Genomic DNA, 22,608 nt, shown 5'->3' with positions numbered 1-22,608 from the left:
GGTATGTGCATCTCGTGAGCGCACGTGTGGATGGTGCTACGTGAAACCGTGAAACACGTGTGTGTCATTCATTCATTCACTCAGTCACTTAAGTTTTTCGTCTACTGCGTTACAAGTCCTCCATATTATGTTTTAAGTGCCGGAGCGGTGCTTCGGTCGATACTACCAACGCAATGCGCTTTTCCGTGTCTCACACTTGTAAAAGCAACAGCGGCCGCTGTGGCGAGTTTTGGGCTCTCCGAGGCGCGTCCGACGCTGAGCGCTTCTCGACACCGATGTGCCTGCTGTACACGCAAGCCGGTAGCGTTCCTCACTTGACGTACGACATGCTCCACAAAATCAAGGGCGTTGACCATCACCCGGCGCTATTCCCCTTGCCTCCCATCGCAAACTTCTCAAATTCGGTTCAAGAGTTCGGCGACGGAATTTCCAAGTTCGCGGGCATGCCGACACATCCAGCTTTCATCAGGATTCAGGATCCCATGAAGGCGACGCCGTCTGGGTTCAACGACAAGGCCGGCGTGTCCATCTGGGATCAGGGCGGTCGCGTTCACCTGAACGTCCCTAGTTTTATGCGCATCATGGAATCCTTCAAGCCGTCCTGCTACCAAGCGCTTTGCGACAGCGATACGCCGAAGGATGCTACCAGAAAAAGGCTTCAGCGCGCCGTCGAAAGAACAACTTCCCTGCTGGATCAGTGCGTCGCTGCTAAGTCCGTGTCAAGCGCCCTCCGTGACAGTTGCATTCTTGGAACAGTCGTTGGCGGCTACAGCAAAGAGCACCGCCATATCTCCGCGAAGGAGATTGCCAAGCGCGACGTCGACGGATACGTCATCGAAGGCTTTCACGTCGACGGACCGGCGTCAAAAAGCCTAAAGTTCGAAGAGGTGAATGACCTCTTGGAGGAGGTCATTTCATTTTTGCCCGAAGACAGACCGCGGTTCATGCACGGCATACTGCGGCCAGAATTCATACTGAAGGCCGCTATGAGCGGCATAGACGTGTTCGACACGTCGTTTGCGAACGCGGTTACCGATGATGGAATGGCTCTGTCATTCTGCTGCAGCTGTGACAATGACAAGGGCCTCTCATTGATGCTCGAAAGGGACCTGTTGGATCACGAACTTGCGCTGGACATGAAAGATTGCCAGTACAGGGACCAATTTGTTCCGCTCTTGGAGGGATGCGCATGTTATGCGTGTAGACATTTTACGCGGGCCTACATTAACCATTTGCTAAACACGGGAGAAATGCTGGCGTACGTGTTGCTAAACTTGCACAACATTCATCATTTCCTAAACTTTTTTGAGGCTATCAGGAAGTTCCTAAAGGAGCAGTACTGAAAATTACTTCGCTGGTGTTTGCGATCAAATCGCATCACCGGAAGCTCCTAGTAGACTGAGCCATTGATGGATAATAAAATGTACCATTCAAATGGGAGTTTGTGTCAGCCTCTTATAAAACAGGTGAACAGCTGATAAATGCAACATTCTTGATGAACAGTGTCACATGGATACGATGCTAACAGAAAACAGTGCTCTGCAGTTGTAGAAATGTAACTGGTGCTGTGATATTTTTATAAAATTACAGTTTTGGTATGTTGTGTGTCTTATTGTGCATTGCTGCATTTTAGTTTGTTTCATTTTGCATAGCATCAACTTGGATGGCGCAAATAATGCATTCTCTTGATTTGAAGAGCATCCTCAAAGTCAGTCATAATATAGATCAAGACATGACATGGGCTACTATGTTATCTTCTTCAGTCATGAATTATGATGCTCTGTTAATAGATTCGTCAAAGTTACATAATTTTATTCCAAGCTGCTGTAGACTCCAGTGAAAGTCGAGATGGTAGGACTATCATTTGTGCATTTCCTAGCGAGTTCGTTGTATTTCTAGTAACTAAACTTCAATTTAGTGTACAGTAATAGTCGCATTTTTTCATAAATGTTTGAATCGCCAGTTCAAACCACGTGCACAGGTTGGGTATTGGCTGCAGAAATTACGTTGAATGACAAACTATTTGTTATTGCTGACAGGACATGATGCACCCAACATTCAAACATGGCAGTGCCTCTAGTAAAGTGGTCATGTGCAGCAGTACTCAGCAGTTTGAAGTGAACTGAGTTATAGTGGTTAAGCAGAGGGTTCAGCTGACCCACAGCCCAACACCCACATTTCTTTTTTGCCTCTATTGGATATGGAACAGAAGTTTATTTAAGTACGCTGATGTACATAAGTGGTGGGGATGAAAGAATAAAAGCTGCATAACGGCAGCTTGACTGGTCCCACCTCCCTGTGAGCAACATGGCAACATATTCATTATGCATACTTGTGGTAAGATAAAGAAAAAAAGAATGCATGCAGCAAGAACAGAAATGTCACAACTTTAAAACAGTAAAGAAATACTTTTCAAGTGACACACAAAAAAGTTAGCATTCACAAAAGTATTTGCAGTAAAGTGTTTTTAGATACATGACGTATGTTTTCATCACTTAGTTTATATTAGTGAAGTGTTGAGGGAAGACAGCAGGAGAGTGTTTGAAGGCTGTAATTAGTGCGTGGGTGAGGAACTGCCCAGTGTATCTGTTTAGGCAAAAATCTGGATTCTGTTGAAAGTTTGCAAAGCTTCTGATACAAGTTGATATTTGTAAAGATGGTCTACTCAAAAAATTTTAGACTTCAGTAATACATCACACATATGTGCATTGTAAGGCAAGTCTGAACTAGCACGTAAGGCAGTCTTCTGGAGTGAAACTAAATTACTCAACGATCTCTTAGTACTATTTGACCAAACGAGGTGACAATAGCGCAGGTGAGAAGCAAATATGGCATTATAAATAATAAGTTAGTGCAGTATTGGTGATCTCTGGAATCTGCACAACATACCTAAAGCTTTACTAAGTTTATTTTGAAGTAAAAAGTGCGATGCTCCCATAGCATCAGTTCATGAAAGACAACACCCAAAGGTTTAACTGAAGCGGAAAGTTCTGTTTTTGTTTCATTGAGTGTCAGGCACTGAGTGAGATCACAAGGCATGGACTTCGCTCTATAGAGGACTGCCTTTGTTTTGTAGAAATTTAACTGGACAGTTCTTTACCAACAAGTTATATATTTTCCTTAATATTTCGTTTGCCAAATTGATGAGTTCATCTTCCTTAGTTCCTGAAAAGAATAAACTGGTATCTGCGTAAATAATATAATTAATTGAATCATCAATATTCACAATGTCATTTATATAATAAATAGAAGTGGCCCCAATATGCTACCTTGACTCACTGCCTACTTAACAAGTTTAAATGAAAGTAATTTTCTATTTATTGATATGCATTGCTTTCTGTTGGTTATGTAACTTCTAGTTAAGTCTAAAACAATTCCACATGTACTGTAACAATTCAATTTTTCTAATAGTGTTCCATGGTTAATTCTGTCGAAAGCTTTTGAGAAATCTAGGAATACTCCCAATGTTAGTTTCCTTGCCTCTATGTTTTTCAAGATTACATCTTTGTTAAGAAGAGCAGTTTCAGCCAAGCAGCCTAGCCTGAATCCACATCAAAATGGTGTTAAGACAGAATACTTGTTAAAGAAAGCAGTCATTCTAAGACAAAAACAAATCATGTACGCAAACGTGTACCATTGGCATAAGTTGAAATGCGAACAAGAAGTAACTGATCAGAACTTCTGTTATGGTGTAATTATGTGTACACGACGGCAAACCCTCTGTAGCTGGTTTCTAAGCACAGACTATTATGTGTGCAGCTTGGAGTCTAAATTAAGCTACTGTTACAAATGCAGGTGAAGCTGCAAACATAGCGACACAATGGAGTAGTTATATAACTTATCGCATTTGGATTTGTACTGATAGTACACAATGACTAAAAGGGTTATCTTGTCGCGTGACCGTTAACCGAAGGGATTATTTTGTCATGTAACAGTTGACCAGAGGTGACAATTAACCCAAGGGTTGATCTTGTCATGTGGCAGTTAACCGACAGCAGTGTTCTGTAGGCGTACAGGGAGGGTGCAGCACTTAAGCAAGAATGGACAACACATTATGCAGACTGTCCGAGTTGTCATATGGCTGGGATGCCTAAAGTTTTTATTGCTCAGCAGAAGTACATTGCATTAACACTGGGACAAGCATTTATTCGGATGCGCTGTGTAAATTTGTGGCAAAGGTGAAAGACCCATCACAGCTTGTAATGTAGCTCCAAGCAGTTGTGAAATTGTGTAAATGGAGAACCAACAGACAAAAAAATGAAGACCAGGGGCCATATTGTAGAACGATTCTTTTTCAATTCTATTCATTTTTTTATCCATCGCAGCCAGTTGCAGATAATAGTGTTAAAGAAGACCTGGTGTTATGCCAGTGAATGATGCAAGGCAAAAAGAATATAAAATTAAAAGAATCGTTACACAATATAACCCCTGGAAAGCATAACAAATGGCTCCTGAAGCAGCTTATTAGCAAGTAAGGCTATGTTGCGCATTTATACTTTTTTTTTTTTTAGCTGTACCAGTGCCCACATAAGCTGATTGATTATAGGAGATAGAATTGAGAAGTGAACTTGCGACCATAACACTGCACCTCTAAATTTGGTGTATTGAATGCCAGAGGTGATTTTCTTTTTTTTTTTTTGCAGTTTCGCAGACAAACTTGTTGGGAATTGATGCATGGGCAATGGTACTTTATCAACTGCATCTGAAGCATTTGCTAATGTAAATAATGATTTTTTTTTTATGAAACATGGCTCCTCCAAAAGGTCACAACCAATGCGTTTTTTTTTTGTTTTGTTTTTTTTTCCCTTCTTGATGTAGGACAGGTGTTATTGAGGTGGTGGTAACTTCTTTGAACATATACATGGAACACACTTTGCAACATTTACAAGGAGCACCAACAGACCACACAGTCTGTACTGTTGCTTGACATTTGGTGTAGCTCACCAATAATCCATCCCTTAAATGTTCTGGTGTAAAATTGTTGGCACGCCTTCCTTTCGGTGCCATCTCGTTATGCGTTCGTTTCAAGACAGCAGCGTGCACACTTGGTGGAAACATTTGTTTGCTGGAAGTTAAAACACGTGAAGGACGAAAACTTTGTTCTTAGTTGCCAAAGAAGTATCGGCAGGGGGTGCGGGAAAGGTGGTTCTGCCACAAGGCACGCCCTGCAATTGAACGATGAGTCTCAACACTTGGGAGCTTTGTCAATGGCTTGCCTCATAGTTGAGGACTGCAGTCTATACCTGTATCACATGGGTAAGGTTAACGACATTAAAGGCTTTATATGTGTGCCACACGGGTGAGGTTAATGTCATTAAGTGCCCAGGACCTTAATGCCACCATCAAGTTGGTACCATCTGCGCAGTCTTAGTGACAATAAATGCCACAATGATGATGGCTGCAGTGAGTGCAGCAATACCAGAAAGTTATTTAGCTGGTAAATTTACAGGAAATGGTACCAATAACACTAAGAGGCATATTTTGCGTAGACGTGTTATTTTTGTGCAGCCGTAGCTGCTAACATTTGGAGAAACCGTACACACTGTACACATTTGACAGCCAACTGAGCCGCGCATACACTATGCTGCAAGTGGCATTAAGCTGTAATGCTGTTAAGCATGTCCATTTGGCACAATGCGAATAACACTAAACTTTAAGGCATTAAGCAGTTAATGTCACCTTTTGCGCCTGCCTGGCATGTGTATTCTTTAATGCCGTCAATTTCAGAGTCTGTGTTGCAGCACACGCGCATTTAATGTCTAAATTAAACAAAATGATGACACTACTTCTTGGCTTAAATTCACAATTTCCAGAACGTTAATGAATTGCTTAAATTTGCCAACAATGTCACTAAACAAAGTAAATGTTTTTTTTTTTTTTTTCTAAGCAAGAATTGCTGTAACTTGTCAAGGAGCACACATGTCAACAACTGTTGAATCTAAAGCCAGTGTGGTTGAATAAATGTAACGCCTGTAAATTTGAAGGATGTGAAACTGGAAAGTACAGACTGATGATTTCTGATGTGTGCAAAAGTATTTCTTTGAAAAAAAAAAATCGCAACGATTCTTGTTAACTGTTTGTTTAAAGTTATCTAGTTAGTGTACTACTCAACACAAACATGGGAACAATAGTGCACACTTGTTAAAGCGTTGATTCGTCAAGATTCTGTTCATTGCAAACAGCACTAAGATTTAACCCCACAAAACCCAACATATAATTTCTGATGCACTGAATTTGGTACATAAGAATTCATATTCATCTGAAATAAATTTAGAGCAAAGCCTGTAGTGCCATTTTTTAAACACTTGAGATAGATATCACTAGTGGATAATTTAGCAAGCTCATTAAAAATTAATGATTGTACTAATTTCTTACTCATATTGTTTTTATTAATGTATTCTCCATGGACATTAATGGACATAAAGATGAATCAAGTTATAACTTTCCCTGATGTGGAATGGTGCTTGAACATTATGCATGTCATTAAATACAGCAGTGTCACAAAACAATAATGACATTTGCAGTTAAGGTAGTGGCATTTAAGGCCATTCATATTTACTCCCTGTTTTTAATCAAATAAAAAGAAATATCTAACTGGTTAAATACTCAAACTAGAAGTGGCTCATCCTGCTGTTTTCCAAAGGGATTGGCAAAAGAACTAAACGCTTCTGAAGATTTTTATGGAAATCACAACCTTTCCTTTTCTGTAGCCAGAAACCAGCATTCACTGAAAGATAAAACCTGAAATTTTAAATTTAGGATGACAGGTAAATCCACGCAACATTAAAAGAAGTGACAATGCGGTGATAGCTAGTTAACACATACATGCAGCATGTGACCATGAACTGCTATGGAGTCCTTATGGTCAAATGCATAACATTTTTGCCCATGGTGTCGTCTGCGCTGTACACAAACAGCAGGGATTACCATCAATCTCATCATGATGTCTTAGGGCATTAAACTGATTGTGTCAGACCGCTCTGAAAGTCATGTAAAGGACATCGTTAATGTTGTATTATGAGAATCAGTGGGTCTAGTAGTGATAATCTGGCACCGGTATTGCCATTGCAGATTATTTTTACCTGCCGCACAGCTTAAATGGTGTTCCACATGATTTTTGTAGTGCTATTGGAGTGGTCTGAAACAACCAGTCGAATCAGTTATTAAAATAGATTTTTTTTAACAAACGTTACAGTTTTATTCCATTCTGCTTCAAAAAAAAAAAAAAAATGATAGTACTGCACACATCTATTACTGCCAGCTTGTCCTGCAGAGTGTTAATAACAAGCATTTGTCACCAGTGCTAATTGTAAAACCATGCAAGCTTCAGCCCACTTACTGCTTAGGGGACTATCTTCTAACAGTGGCACTGAGCATTATGGTTAATATTTTTTTGCAGAGGACAAATAGTGTGGAAGAAAACTGCTCGCAGCATGAAAGAAAGCTAGCTGAAAATAGGGGCGGGGTAAATGATGGCATTTACGGGATTGTGAGTGGGTAGTATATCGCTACATCTACCTCGATAACTGTGATGATAAAGTTTCAAAATTGCCTGGCACTGCGAGAAAATGTGTTAGGACACTAGGCGAAGCACAAAAGTACAAATATGTCACTTGGAAATTGGTGTAATACAAGTTTCTGTCAGGAGTAGGAATGAGGAAGACAGTACAAAGGGAAGAAGGCAAGAGAGATATCTATGAAATGTAGGAGCTACAGCAAGTTTCTGAAATATATTATAAGAAAAAATGTTTACATGATACCATCGTCTCGTACCTTCCCTAGCCTGGCCTGCCCAGCATATCTGAACTCAAATGAGATTGTGTATGATGGGTCACATAGAAAAAGAGAACTTTTCAGCTGCAAGCTTGTTAAGAAGCCATGAAAGAGTATGGCGAGGCCTTCTTGTGCTTGCATAAGCACAGGTTTGCAAGCAATTACTCCCCCGTGTGACGCAGAACATTGAATGTCACTCCCAAAGAAGGACATTCAATGTAACTTTTACAGTATGCTGTCACTCCAAAACTGTCAACAATAACAACAGCAATGAGTTGGTTACTTGTACACATAAAGTTATTTTTTACTTGAATTATACTTCAAAGCAACCTTTACACTCAAACGTTACTTAATACATCTCATAACGTAAACCATGACAGCACAATGAAGTGGAATGAAGAGACAAAGGGCAACTTTGTGATTATGAGCAAAATGTTCCTAATTATCAGTAACCAAAGAAGTGTAAGTGAAAAGTGCATAATCTGCTGCGGTGCAGAGAAATCTGGAGTTTTCGAAAACTGCAAGTATCGCCAGTGTTGATGTGAACTGATGAGAAACAATCATGTGGAATGACAATGCACAATGCATTGGGGTCGCTGAGGACTAGCTTCGTGGTAATGTTACTTCACTTTTACCTCCACTTTTCCCTCCAAACACGTATTCCATCCACTGACTTCCCATATGATTCAGCATCTTTTACCTGCTGCTAAGGATCTGCCATACAAAGTATGCAATCCACACCAAACACAAACGTGTTTCTTGGACTTGGTAGATCACACGCTGTTGCTGGGAAATTTTTTCTGTGAGGCAGTAAATGAACAACACTTTCTGAAATAGACTAAATTTGCCCAGTGATAAATGTATAACATACAGCACAGTCACAGTAGTCATTATTTAATGTATGGTCCACAAACAAAGGACAGAAGTATTGCTTTTGTTCACAATGCTGGCAGCTTAAAGTAAAACCAGACACTTAACAGACTTTCTCACAGTCAACAGTTCGCAAATGGTCGTCTCTCAAAATTAAAACTAACACAAGTGGGTCACTAATTAAGTCTACAACATGGGCACAGGCTTTTCGTATATGCACGGACAAGCCAAAATTATCTTGGACGTTCTTTCTTTTTGGACAAAGCACGGCAAGGGCTCCCTTCCAATAATACTTTCATCCTTGTTTCAGAGATTTCAAACTCTGTAAATGCAACAACAGAAACTGTCCCTTGTTCTTTACATCGGCCATAATGTGCACACGACAACAGAAGCGATCACTCACATCCCACACTCTACAACGTGCATGTGACAAGATACGCATTGACTGGCCCCTGAGGCTACTGCTAGTCAAGTGCACATACATACAGTGCTGCTCATTCACAAGGTCCTGCAATGACTAGCCACAAACTAGACACACAACCAGTGTCTAAACATCGAAAAGTTTCAAAGAAACCATAGTCAGAAAGGTCTGAAACTAACTTTCACACTCCCTGTACAAAACTAAACGTGTACTAACTAGTTTCAACAGCTTGTGCGAGGGGATTAGATTATCGTAGCCGAGTGCTCTATCACAAGGACATCACACAGCATGTGCTACACAAATGAGCAAGTTAAGGTGTGCATTTTGCTAGCGTATTGCACATGTAAATCTACTACCTAACAGCGTTGCAACTGGGACCACCATTGGTGGCAAGCACTACGGTGTTTGAGGAACGGGTGATAAAAGCAGAATAAATTGCGAGTCGCAAGAGTGCGTAAGCGTGATAGTGTTGCGTGGGCCAACAATGAAAAAATGATATTACAAACAACTAGAGGTAGTTATAAAGCTACTGGCTACTAGAGAGACGGAGAAAGGGGCTTAGAGGGCCCCTAGTGACCAGAAGAAAGAGTTGTCGAGCTTTAGCACCGTTGCACGGCACAGCAAACTGCTTCGTTCACTTCATCTTCATCACGACTTTGCCCACTCTCTTATCTGTAAGGCTCTCGAGAGCGTCGGGGACAGCCTCGAAAGAAACTGTGTGATGGATGTTCGGCCTGAAAGCAAGAAAAACACATGTTAGCAACCGCTTGCTGCGCAGGCCCGTTGGCCTCTTCAGCCGGCTGTCGCGACTCTGTGACACATTGGTTCTGTCTAATTCAGGACAGGATGCTTCAAGCGGCCCTGCAACGCCTCTTGAGAAAGGTGAGGAGTGTGTCATTTATTCATCCACATAACCTCAAGAGCCGAAGCATTATAGAGGCAAGTGGGATAACATGAATTCAGTCGCATAGTACTAAAATATGTGGCAAAAGAGAACACGGCATAATGATACAAGACAGCATGTTAACAAAAACAAACAAAACAAAAAAAGACTAAAAGCAAAAAAAAACATACAGTTAAGCACACGAAACAGTTAAGGAAAATGTGGAGCACAGGACCAGAAGGCAACACTATTTAGTATGATAATAAACAAAAGGAATAAGTAGGGAGGAAATAGAGAAAAGCAACAGTAGGGCATTACCTCGCGTTTTTTTTTTAATTTTCCCCACAGCAAGATTTTGTATGCACCTCATATAAGTGGGCTAACTGAAAATCAACTACTGCTTCGCCTTCCCCTCCTTTTTTTGGTCCTCATGCACTCGCAACGTGTTGTTGTGCAGGCATGAAGAAATGCCCTCATTGCTCTAACCATCCATCATTATGCTGAGCTCCGATATTTGCATGGCCTCCAAGTTTGGCGATCATGCTGCTCTATCTAAGAGGCCATTATTGGCACAATGCTATTGTCCCCTGCCACCAGAGGGCACCACTTCTTCATCAATCGTAAGATATCTCTGTCTTTTGGTCCTCCCGGATGCACTGCTTTACCAAGACAACTAAAGAAATCTGCATAATAGCTGCCATGCTTATTGGTGTGTCACAGTAAGCATGAAAAGTGGCTGGGACTGCTAAGAATGTAATGGTTCAGCGGAAACCCGCTAGGTGGAGAGAAGTAATTGAAGGGAAAATGAGACATCCACCCAATCGTAGCAATTGCTACAAAGGAAACTCATACGGGTTCCTCGAAAGAAAAGCCTCGCAGTTGAAGAAAAAGTCGTCCTAGTAAATGGCATGCAGCCATCACCCTCCGCTACAAAACATACCATATTTATGCTAACATGCACTTTTCCCCCCCGATAAAACTGACTAAAAAAATTACATGCGCATACGAAGCGAGAACTACAATATCGTTACAAGCTATCATCATTGGCATTAGGAATTTCTGAAATTCAATCCAATGTGCAAGTCGTTGCAGCTGTAGAATCTGCTGGTACCTTCATGCCCATTCAGCAAGTTTGTTAGGCTGTAACATATTCTAGACACTATAGTTAGGCTGCCATGGTCTGGAATGCGTTCGACAAATACAGCACCTCAAATGCCACAAGCAGCATCAAAGATGAGATGCTCTGGGTGGTTGATAGTGATCAAGAAACCTGCGACGGTGACAATGAGCAATACCCCATTTAGGGCAGCTTGGATACAGTAAGTCCTATTTTTCCGAGCAAAAACGAATAGGCCATTTCTCTCACTCACACGAAAAGCTAGTGAGTAGGCAATCAAGAGCAACGCATTTATAATTTCTTGAAATATGAAACTACGGTGTGTTTTACAATAGAGAACATTGCATTTTTCATTTCCGGCCATAAAAATATGGAGCAACGTTACAAGAGTATAAATGTAGTACTAGATTTACATGCCACACCATTTGGCAGTGTTGGCGGCCCGTTCAATGACCACAATCTATAAATTTGAGAAAAGCCGAACAAATCCAGCAGTAAGAAGCTAAAGGGTTGTTTTAGTAGAGACCACTGGCCAAGTCCATATAGGTAAAAGTAGGAGGTAGGAAAGCTGAGTATTCCCACTTCATCATCAGTAGGCAGAACTTCTACAAACGAATATGACTCGCACTTCTTTTATTTCTTGAAAGTTCCTTCGTCACAGCTGCAAATGTTCAACCCAGCAAACACCGCATCAAACAGTCTAAGGCCCAGTGACAATGACGTACTATGAATATCCTATGGACATCCGATGCCAGGACATGGATATCCTATGGGCGTGTCAAATACATCCTGCAGATGTCCCTCTTATGACCATTTGGTGGCCCTTTCTGTGTCCTGCAGACATCCCTTGCATGTCCGCGAAGGACATTATGGGGAAATACTGCATACATATTATGAACACATGCCAGGGCTTTTAGCACAGTGTTTGCCGATTACGGTCGCAGCACATGCTGTTTGACAGATATAGTTGGCAGAGCACCCATGCAACAAGAACGGATACACTGTGTTCACAAGTTACGCACGTACATGTGTGCGGAAGTGCAGCATACTCCTCATTTTTCTTGGCCTTCCGCTAAGCGCAAGTGCCTCATTGAACTAATTGAAGTTTTCAAAGTAAATTGCATCATAAAATTCTTAAAGTATGACGTACACATGAGCTGCAGACATGATAGCTTCGAATTGTAATTCGAACGTGTGAGAAAACATAATTCTGTAACAAGGAAACTCAAAAGCAAAGCTTAACTGGAGAACAAATATTCACGTGTATGTCAAAAAAGGTCCATGTGGGATAACCTTGGAACATCCATGATAGGATATCCTTAACAGGTTCCTGTGCGATTTACTGGGGACATCCGTAATAGGATATTCGAAACTGGACGTCCAGTGGATGTCCTATTGGTATCCAAAATGGTGCATGGACATTAGGACATGATTCGAATGTCCTATGGACAAAGTGTTTCCACTGGGGGCTTACTGCGCATTATATTCCGTCAGCTATTGTGCGATTGGCGTCAAGCTTCGCATTACGGGCAAAACTCTCACTTTTGTTTTTGCAACTGTGAGAAGAAAAAAAATTACCTGATCACTCCACTGGAAACCTTCTCCATTATGTCCATCAGGATGTCTGTTTTGTAAAAAGTCAAGGATAAATTGTGCTCAATGATGAAAGGATAAGAATGTGACAGTTGTAATGAGTCAGAGTCAGTCAGTTCGTAATTCCAATAAATTCAAAGAAATGTCAAAGATGTTTTCACTACATGTTGAAGCCAATGCATTCAAACATTTCTGGCTCCCCAAGGCAAACAAACTTGGCCAAGAATGGCTGATGAGAGCATAGTCATAACACGTACATAGTCAAAATGTGCCTACAGTTTACATTTGAGCTGCTGTGTATGTTGGCAGGCGCAACCGGAAGGTGGCATCACAGACCCATTCTTGGATTCTTAGTTCTGGTATCTCAGTGTGAAAACTCCCTGCCTTTTCTCACAACATAACCCAGCAGTGCTCAGTCACTCATTGTCAAACTTCATGTAATGTGCACACAAGCTTAAATATTACCCATTGATTCTGTATTGTAACATTACATAATTCAAACAAAAATTTTTGTTTATACATTTATTAAACACTACATAAAACTTCTGACTGTTTGTAGAGCTTACAGAAAGTTGCAGCTGCTTCCTATAATCAGCCAATTATCACAGAACAGCTTTTGCATCTTTCCATACCCCCACCCTCTCTCTCTCCCTTCTTTCTCTTCCCCCTCTCCCTTCCCCCAGCGTAGGGTAGCCAACCGGACTCTTGACTGGTTAACATCCCTGCCTTCCTTATATCCCTCACTCTCTCTCTTGTCACAAATCATTCATGCAGAACAGCAGTGAAAGTTACCCATCTGCATGAACAAACCCTCATGATTTCAACATGAACTTGGGTTCAATAACTGCCATTTACACCAGGAATACTCAGGAACTGATCTATTCCATTTGCAAGGGAAAATTAAGTTCCAGAATTCAAAAAGCAGTAACTAACAAAAAATGTGACAGATGCAGTTTTCAAGCAATTCACTTTTTTTTTTTTTTGCCAGGGCATTGTGCGTGCCACTGTTGCAAAGGATACGCAAGTAACGGCCTTGCTGTGTAGATGACAGGATCCAGGCTTGCTCAAAAAGGAATCCAATCGAGGCACACTTCATGAACATCATCTGGGAATGTGGTGGGTCCAGCTGAAACAGCAGTCATGACGTGCAATTAAACCAGCCGTTGAACTTGAATGAACTCTGATTATCTCAAAAGCAGCAGTCACTGAAATGAAAACTCGTATATGTAAAGCATACTTACAAGAGCTCATTATCATCAAAGTAAAAGAGCATTGTAAAAGACGTTTAGTAATTTGACACTGGTCAGGAGTACACTGATATTTAGCATCTTGCAGAGAATGGTGTCATCAATGGAGATTACAGGTTCAATTATTGGTCACAGCGGCCGCATTCTGATGGAGGCGGAATGCAAAAATGCTTGTGTACTAAGTGCACATTGATGAACCCCAGAGGGATGAAATCAATCCAAAGCGTCCTCACCACGGTCTCCCTCTTAGTCCGTGCATGTCGTTGGAATGTTAAACGCCATGGTTTGATTTGATTCCACAATAGTGTCATTTGTTGCTCCAGATATGCGCTTATATTGTATATTACTCATATATTATATTATTACTCGTATAATATATTATATTGTATAAGTACTCATATAGGTCTTGGGGCACTACCATCTGCTTGGAAATAACTGCTGGCTCTCAAGAGTTACCTCCAGTGGACATGGATACCTTATAGCTGTGGCTGCAGCTATGACACCAGTTTAAACAGCTCATTCAATGCACATGTAGCAGTGCTATAGGCTCCTTATAACATGATGCAATGGCCATCAGGAAAGGTTGTAACACATTGTACACCTCACCACTGCTATTATTATGCACACGCTTGCGAAAATGAACATTTAGAGAAAGAAATGGGAGGAAAATGTGATTATGTCACAGGGGATATAGGATATTGTTCAATGTAAGAGTTTATTACTGCTAAACTTCTTGAAAAAAAAAAAAAAAACAGCTCTATATATGTGCAATTGACATACTATGTCTGATCTATGCTGTAATGCAGACTATCCACACAAATAAAAAATAAAGTGTATCCTCGCAAGAGTCAAGTGTGCTGACCTGAAGGTCGCTCTTGGAAGTAATCCAACGGCCACCCACTGCAAGGCAGGAGACAATGTCATGCTTGCTTGGCACTGGGTGATTGCAAGTTTCCTCCACCACGATGCGATAGCTCGTCTCTGCAAACTGTGTGACGCCGTTGTCCAGCACAAGATCTATGCCAAGGCCTGCGGATTCCTAAAGGGGAAAAAAGCATTTCCAATTATCCAAGAGGACACAGAAGTGTTTTAACGGCAATAACCGTGTGTTTTTCGTGTGCTTAGATAACCTCTCCATAGATGGCACAATAGGTAGGCAATTTTCTTTTTTTGCACGAGTTGCTTGTGGAGAGGCAGGAAGTGTGCTGAAAACACAAAACGAGAGTATACTCGGGAGTGGCAGTGAAAGGGTTAGGGAACCCCAGGTGCCCTATCTAGCTCACTGCGCAGCTTTAGGATGTAAGAACCTGACCAGTTAACTCCTACTCACCTGCATACAGGCTGGCAGCAGTGCGCGGGCAGTTCCACCGGTTTTGTTGTTGACATTGTTATTGTTGTTGTTGTTGTTGCCGCCAGCACCCGTCATGTAGGTCGGATGGAAGTCGGATCCAGAGACGGCATTGTCCGTCTTGCGGAGGTCCACCACCCGGGCCACCTGGCCCTTAAGCCCCTCGAGGTAAAGCACCTCATCATCTGAGCTCGCTGTGGTGATCACCTGTGCATAAGTTTTTTTCTTTCAGAGCTTGCACTCAGTTTTGTATTGCAGTACATCTTACGGGTGGACACCTTTAGTCATAAAGTGCGACTGAATGCTGGTGAAAATTTTGTGGTTTAAAAGCAACCTCTATAGCTCGCGGCCAAGTCCAATTTCACTATCTAGGCACGTGCTACATCCAAGCCTCCCAGCGGATTACCATATGTAATTTATGGTCCACACTATGGATCACTAGTGAACTTTATTAAAACCAGCTGTATATGTTCATATAACATGCATCATCCATTTGATGCTCAGGGAAAGCTATAAAGTTAAGAAGGGAAAATGTGGGAAGCTGAAGTGCTTTTATTAGGCTTATTTTATCAAGCTGAACCAATTTAAGAAAAACTTGATGCACTTAAAAGAAGAAAAAGAAATAATTTTAGTGACTATTAGGAGCAGCATTTTTATTTGGCCCCCAAATGCCAAGAAACCGTAATTATATACATAAAAAAAAAAGTTGAAGCACCAAGTTCACAACCTAGTAACCCTGCACCAAAAACTAGATCTCGCAATTGTCTACGCTGCGTCTATAAAATCAGTTAAAGCAGATCAATCTAATGTGTTAGTTTACAGTTATATGTGAAAATTTTACATTGAATTTTGCAAGAATGCTGTTCACAATTCCTGATAATATTTAGGGCCATGTGTAAAATAGACATCAATTTTGTCCACCCCATTTGATGCAAAGGTAAGAGCTAAACCTTGCATTCAATACATGCTGCTAGTTTGTCAAATGTGCACGACAGCGATGTGTGGATTTTGCGTATTACCATGACAAGGCAGCAGTTTTAGCATTAGCTAAGAACCAACTACACTCAAACCATGTCATAACGAAGTCGCATCTGACAAAAAATACCTTTGGTATATCTAATATTCATAATAAGCATATATTTGATACACACTTATAACGGTGAGAAACATTTTAGACTTACTCCGTTATATCTGTGTTTGCTGTAGACAGGTTTGATTGTACTGTCAATATAACTTGGTAACGTCAGATCTTGGACTAGTTGGTACGGTGTGATATAATAGTAAGAGTACCTTCTGACTCAAGACAAGGACAAAACAGGTGAGAAGATGAGGACAAGGGGCTTGTCTTTAACTGCTCTCCAGTATTTTCCTTGTCTCAAGTTACATACTATTAGATAACTACTGGCTCTGCAATGTTATGTTACCCACCTTGGCACCCCAGTGCTGGGCCAGTTGAATGGCAATAGCTCCAAATGAAGATGCACCATCCATGACTAGAACAGTATCACCGCTTGTGAGACGCCCAAGGTAGTGCAAACCTGTGTAGGCCTTCACAGCGTCGCCAATGCAGCCAGCGGCATCGACAAAGCTCACATTTTGTGGCTTCTTGGCTGAGGAGAAAAAAAAAAGGAAGAAAGAATGGTTAAAAGTTGCTCTGGACGTGACGGTACTTTGCAATGTGTTAACATTGCAAGTAATGTCTTACGGAGAGGTGAACTTAAAATTGCCCTAGCACAATCGGGTTGAGAAGGGAAATTGAAAATCCAGCAAAGGCAACTGGAAATCCAAAGGAGGAAGGCAGAATTCAATTGTCCAGGTAAATCTAGTGGAAGTCAATGTGACTCTAATGGCGTGCGGATGTGCACGCCATCTGTTCCACAATATGTCTAAGCAAACAGAAAACACTGCCCACCAGCAGAAACAGGAATTAAAACTAGAGCATTGTAAGCACCAATGGCCTGACTTGCTAACCACTGAGCTATCATTTCAGTGCAGGCTGCGACAGTTTAAATGCTATGTGGGGTGTCTGCAACAAGGCCGCAGTTGTGCCGTGCGTCACAGACCCTCAAGAACAACACGCTTGTGCACGCACCTGGCATTGGCAGCAGTTTATATGTTATGAAATGGAAGCCATGAATGATGTAGACACAAAAGAAAGTGAAAACCTAAAGAATGTGTCTCTTGTTCTGCTATTTTTAAAATAAAACTTAAACCAGGATGACCGAAACAAGGGCAATGATTGGGATATGAGTTTGGCTGCCAAGATCCTACATGTCCGTGCAATGTCATGGCAGCTCCAGTAGAAAGGATGCACTATGATCAAGTTATGGAGCTGAACTCAATGGATGCAACAACTGCCGCACACACCTACAACAGCGGTTTCACCACTTTACCACCAAAACCAATATCCTGCACCAATATCGGAGCCTTCAAGTAGACGGCCACATGGGGTGAAACATAGATAGTCGGGAACTAAATTCTGCAAAGTATGGCTCTATCAGAAGAACCAAATTTTCCTACAGTACCCGCATGTCACCTGTAACTATATATGTGCAAGCACCACAGTATACCAACCACACTATGATTGTGTGTCCTGGCCAGAAAAACATTGTTTTTCTTCTTGGAACTCACAGTCGAGAAACCACTGTTCCTGAGCTTAAATTATTGTGATCACATAAGTTAATTGCGCTTACATCTACATATGGCATAATTCATAATGTTCAAACAGGTACAACACCCTCACCACACACATACACTTTTTTTACGTGAATGCAATGCCAGACTAAAGAATGGTGTTGCTGTAAGACAAACATGTAATGCTTGAAAAAGAGTGGAATTACTTACTGACATCATATTCATTGAGACGTACGTATTCAGCACATCCTGACTGCCCATAGTCAAGAGGAATCAAACCTGAAAAGACAGTAACAGTGTACGATGGCTACAGCAGTGGTAAAAACTTGTGATAATTTGAAAGCTGTGAGAATGAGCTGCAGCAGAAAATATCATTTCTGATGACAATGATAGTACTTGCTGAACATGAACGCTTTTAAGAAACATTAATGGCCAAGCTAGAGAGCAGAGAATATATAAGTATAATGTATGGAAATCAAATAATTTAGACAGCTGTGGCTAGAGCCACAAGGATTTCGCAGCACACGACCCTCCAGGAACGTACCCACTACTTCATCACCGCGATCCACAGTTGTTACCCAGTCTCCAACCTCAACCACCACACCAGCGACTTCATGACATATTGGGTACTTGGTCCTTGACTGGTCCTTGTACAGGACTTTCAGAATCTGTGGGAGAAATTGCAGGCATGTCAATTGCATGCTGATAAGGCATGTCACCATAAAGTTTCTCACTATATTACCTAGAGGGAAAACTGGTGCTGCTGCGCTGTGGTATCCATGGGAATGCCAGTATATTGTGACTTTGGATTGGCATCGTTCTCATAGAGCCAAGAAAGCCTTGAAGACGCGCCTGGCTAGCACCGTTCCGTCTGTTACAATGATTCATTTCCTGCTAAAACAGCATGTAAAAAACTGCTTTAACTTTATTATTACACAAAAACATGTTTTGGTTAATTTTGAGGACTTATTATTGGATGCACAATTATATAAAACGTAAAAAGTATCAGCTGGGCACTAAAATTGAAGGGCAGACGACAAGATTATCGCTCGCTTTGGAACAACTTGTCGTCTGTTCTTGCTTTTCTTCGCTTGATCCTGTATTGTAGGTGAGTAAATTTTATTGAGAGATCTAATATGGGTGAATGAAAGCCTTTTATGTAGATTTTACTTTAAGAACGCATAATTTGTGTAGCCATATCCACGTTTTAGACGAAGCCTTGTTCAACACCAGCCAACACAAGCCTCGCAGACACATATCCCGTCATTCCCATGAGGGCACGGCGCCCTTTAAGAAACTCGCATAGACAGTGGCGCCAGATTACCCTCTAGGTGTTATGGTGAGAAACTCTATGCATGTCACAGACCATACCTCAACAGAGAATCTGGCATAGCATAAAGTTATTGGCATATGTGTATACCACAACACAAAAGGATGTATGCAGAAGCAGCAGTGTCAGTGGCGGTATCTCATGACGAAGTTTTGACCAAAGTGCACAATACCCTTATTACAATGAATGAGTAAGTTTCAATTATCGGCTAGTGCAAAGGTGCAGGCAGCTGCATGGTGATCAGAAAAATCTTTTATTGCTATTTTATTAGTTGTATAAGAAAAAAAAATGTGCAACACAAGACAATTCCTGATTTATTATGCTAAACACAGCATCACAAGATGTTGCCAACACAGCAGTCATACCTTTCTATTGCTCCCAGCATATGTCTGCACTTGTACATTTACGCTATGCTAAAACGCTATTACTGGTAGTGCAATCACATTCTATCAGAATATTGTCAGATGACTTCTAATCTAGATGCTGTTAAATGTTCCCGGAACACATGCAAATCAACTGTACACACATGCACACGTGCAGATCTGACCTTAACTTAGAATTTGGCTGCTATTTACAGGGTTGTGTCGTCAATTATTTACTTTTGGCATGTTATTTTCATTACAAACCAAACCAAACCAGCGGGACAGAAAACAACAAAATTTGAAATGCGGGCATGTGTCCAATCAGTGTATTGTCTTGACATAACATTGTCATTTAAACACATCACACAAGTCACCGCACCACCACTTGTAGACACATAATACACAAACTTCAAGGCACTGACATACGCTTGTTCCTACTGCGAGGCATCGGAGTGGATTTTATGTCACGTGAAAGTGAAGTTATAATCGAAAGTGTTCAGTCAAGAGTACAGCACATAGCTTTTGGTCGTGTTTGCGTAAACAAAGTGCAGTTCAGTAAAGTACTGAAGTCTGGAAAACAGGTACTTGCCTTGTCATCACTGTTGGAAAGACCACATGCTTTCACACTAATCAATACGGAATATTTGTCAAGCTTTGGAACATCAACCTGAAACAGACCATAAAAAGACTCCATGTTGTTTTTCGAAACTTCAGTACCAATTATAAGGAATGATATTTAGCTATGCTTTGAAAAAAAAAAAAAACTCCAAATAGATGCTCAAAGCATGCTTGCATAGGTTGAGTGTGTATGTGCTGTATGTTTTTTTATCAAAGTTGCATGAACTATTGCAGTGAACTAAATGAGATGATAAAGCTATCAAATTTCTTCACACCATTGTTTCACTTTGCTGGCTGCTAAACATAGGGTTGTAGTGTTACCAAGAACAGTGGTGATGCATTACAAGACACTTTTGATCCATGGTGATCAAAAGTGGTCAAACAACAATGGTCAGTTGCAGGACTCAAAGTTTCCAAAAAGGGACTTCATCAGGACAGCTTTTATCTGTAGTTTTCACAACCTATTAAAATGTCTGAGTTGTGTAAATCCTTAACACAAAAGGTATGCAAAATATAAAACCATGTTTCTTCTTCAGAATTTATACATCATTTGGACGTCCGATGTCCCTATGCAGTGATTCCATCAGATAAGGCCACAATTTTTTTAGTTTGGATAAGCTTATTTCACAAGAGGAGCTGATGAAAGCTGGAATTCCTCTTGAAAAGCGGTCAGAACATTAAAAAATTATTAGCGAGAAATGTCAATGTGGCAGGCGTTGATTCCGATCATTAAAAATTGAGTGCTTTGTAATTGCCATAGCTTCTTTTATATGTGTGCTTTCAGTAACAGCGATTTTTGCAAATTGACCATGATCTATGGCCGACCTTTACTGAGTGTGTTATGTTTATTGTCAATAATTCACAAACTGTTAGTACGTCAATTAAAGATATTTGAGTATTTTCTTTTTAATTACTATTTGCAATCTCTTTGGCGGTGTACATTATAACTGCTAAGTGTTGTCCGCATTTCAGTCGTCCAAAATGTTTTTTAAGAGCGCCAGAGTCACAATGTCAAATAATTCTGAAAATATATAGCCGCATATATTAAGCAATAAATGTAAATTCACTTCAAATTCAAGGACGCACGCAGCTACAATCGGTACTCGAGATCAAGCAAGAACGTTTATTGGTACACTAAAGCCTGATCGCACTCGACATCTCCACAGAAATTCGGTCCATACAAATGCATACAGTAGTGAAAACGCGAAGTGTGCATTTAAATTAAGCTTGAAAGATGCATCACTGCGCAGAGGAAACGCGCACGCGCGCTTTGCTAAAGCGCTCAAAAGGTTGCCGACACTTAGCGGGCGCTTGAGCTGATATCAAGCGCTCGCGCGGAGGCAAACATAATCGCAAAAATCGTAGCATCAGCCGTGACATTTGCACGGAGCAGCGCGATGCCGGGTTACTTAGGGCCGGCCGTGGCACCGATCTCGCGCGGCCTTGAATCGCATCGAGCGCGTGTGCTACACCTACGCTTCGATATCGATTTTTCCACGCATCCCGCTACGCACATTCGGCAGACACAGTTACAATGCAAAGCCAGCAATGGCGACTCCACTGTAACGATTAAAAGAAGGAAAACCAGTATCAGGGAGATCGCTTAAACTCGGGCAGCGCGCGGAAAAGAAATAAAAGAAGGAAACGCGGTCAGCTGTCACAGCGATGAAGCGAGAGCAGCCGACTCCACATGGCATCCGACTGACATGCTGCGCGACAGATCTCTCATGACATCGCAAACACAGATCGGGTGACATCGCAATGTCTGAATGTAGTGCGCCCGGCAACAACAGCTATTAGACTATAAGCCAAGCGACAGCGCGCTTAATTTCTTAATCCCGTCTGTTAATATTACGCGGAAAGAAATGAAGGCGTTGAATCGGGACGAATCGAATGATAGACTCCTGGATTTTGCACGATGCGACCTTCGATCCCCGAGTATGTGCGAAGTCGTGGAAACCAAATAGAAGTACAAGGATGAGACTGTTGATGATCATTCACGAGCGAGCAGAGATACTCACATCATTCTGTATGAACACCCTTGATTGTTTCCCATCTTTGACTTCCTTGAACACCGCCTTCATGAACTTCTTTGACTGCATGGCAGGACTCATTAGCGCTTTGAAGCCGTCATTTGTCTAAGGATTCCGAATTTTCGTAGTGTCGATCGCAGGTAGCGACGTTGAGCAGCGCATCCACGTTCCTTTCCAGCCAGCGTAAACAAGGCCGTACGGCACTACGGCAAAGCGGGAAAGGGTAGCAGCTATCGTTGGAAACGCCGAAGGGGGCGTCTGCGGTGTCTGCGGCTTGACATGCGCGTCAAAGGCGTGAAGCACCTCAGTGCTGTCACTCGACCAAGCTACGAACGTGCTACCGCCATTGCGAATTCCATTCAGGAATACGCGCGGCCCT

General features: G+C 41.5%; 2 protein-coding genes across 2 annotated transcripts; one reads left to right on the top strand and one right to left on the bottom strand.

The window, feature by feature from the left end:
* On the top strand, nucleotides 1-1,598 carry LOC119461154 (queuine tRNA-ribosyltransferase accessory subunit 2). Its single transcript, XM_037722370.2, has one exon. It carries the CDS (start codon nucleotides 174-176, stop codon nucleotides 1,341-1,343), a length of 1,170 nt encoding a protein of 389 aa, XP_037578298.1. The 5' UTR covers nucleotides 1-173; the 3' UTR covers nucleotides 1,344-1,598.
* Nucleotides 1,599-4,066: 2,468 nt separating this feature from the next.
* On the bottom strand, nucleotides 4,067-22,598 carry LOC119461153 (quinone oxidoreductase-like protein 1). Its single transcript, XM_037722369.2, has 10 exons — nucleotides 22,218-22,598; nucleotides 20,168-20,245; nucleotides 18,431-18,554; nucleotides 18,097-18,165; nucleotides 16,681-16,862; nucleotides 15,235-15,459; nucleotides 14,767-14,943; nucleotides 13,678-13,783; nucleotides 12,643-12,688; nucleotides 4,067-9,798 (listed from the first exon to the last, which is right to left on the bottom strand). Exons 1-10 carry the CDS (start codon nucleotides 22,308-22,310, stop codon nucleotides 9,699-9,701), a joined length of 1,200 nt encoding a protein of 399 aa, XP_037578297.1. The 5' UTR covers nucleotides 22,311-22,598; the 3' UTR covers nucleotides 4,067-9,698.
* Between the last annotated feature and the right edge of the window lie 10 nt (nucleotides 22,599-22,608).

The sequence above is a fragment of the Dermacentor silvarum genome, chromosome 8, assembly GCF_013339745.2.
Source record: "Dermacentor silvarum isolate Dsil-2018 chromosome 8, BIME_Dsil_1.4, whole genome shotgun sequence".
NCBI lineage: Eukaryota > Metazoa > Arthropoda > Arachnida > Ixodida > Ixodidae > Dermacentor > Dermacentor silvarum.
Note: the sequence above shows the minus strand (reverse complement) of the source record. Positions and strands in the feature narration are given on the sequence as shown.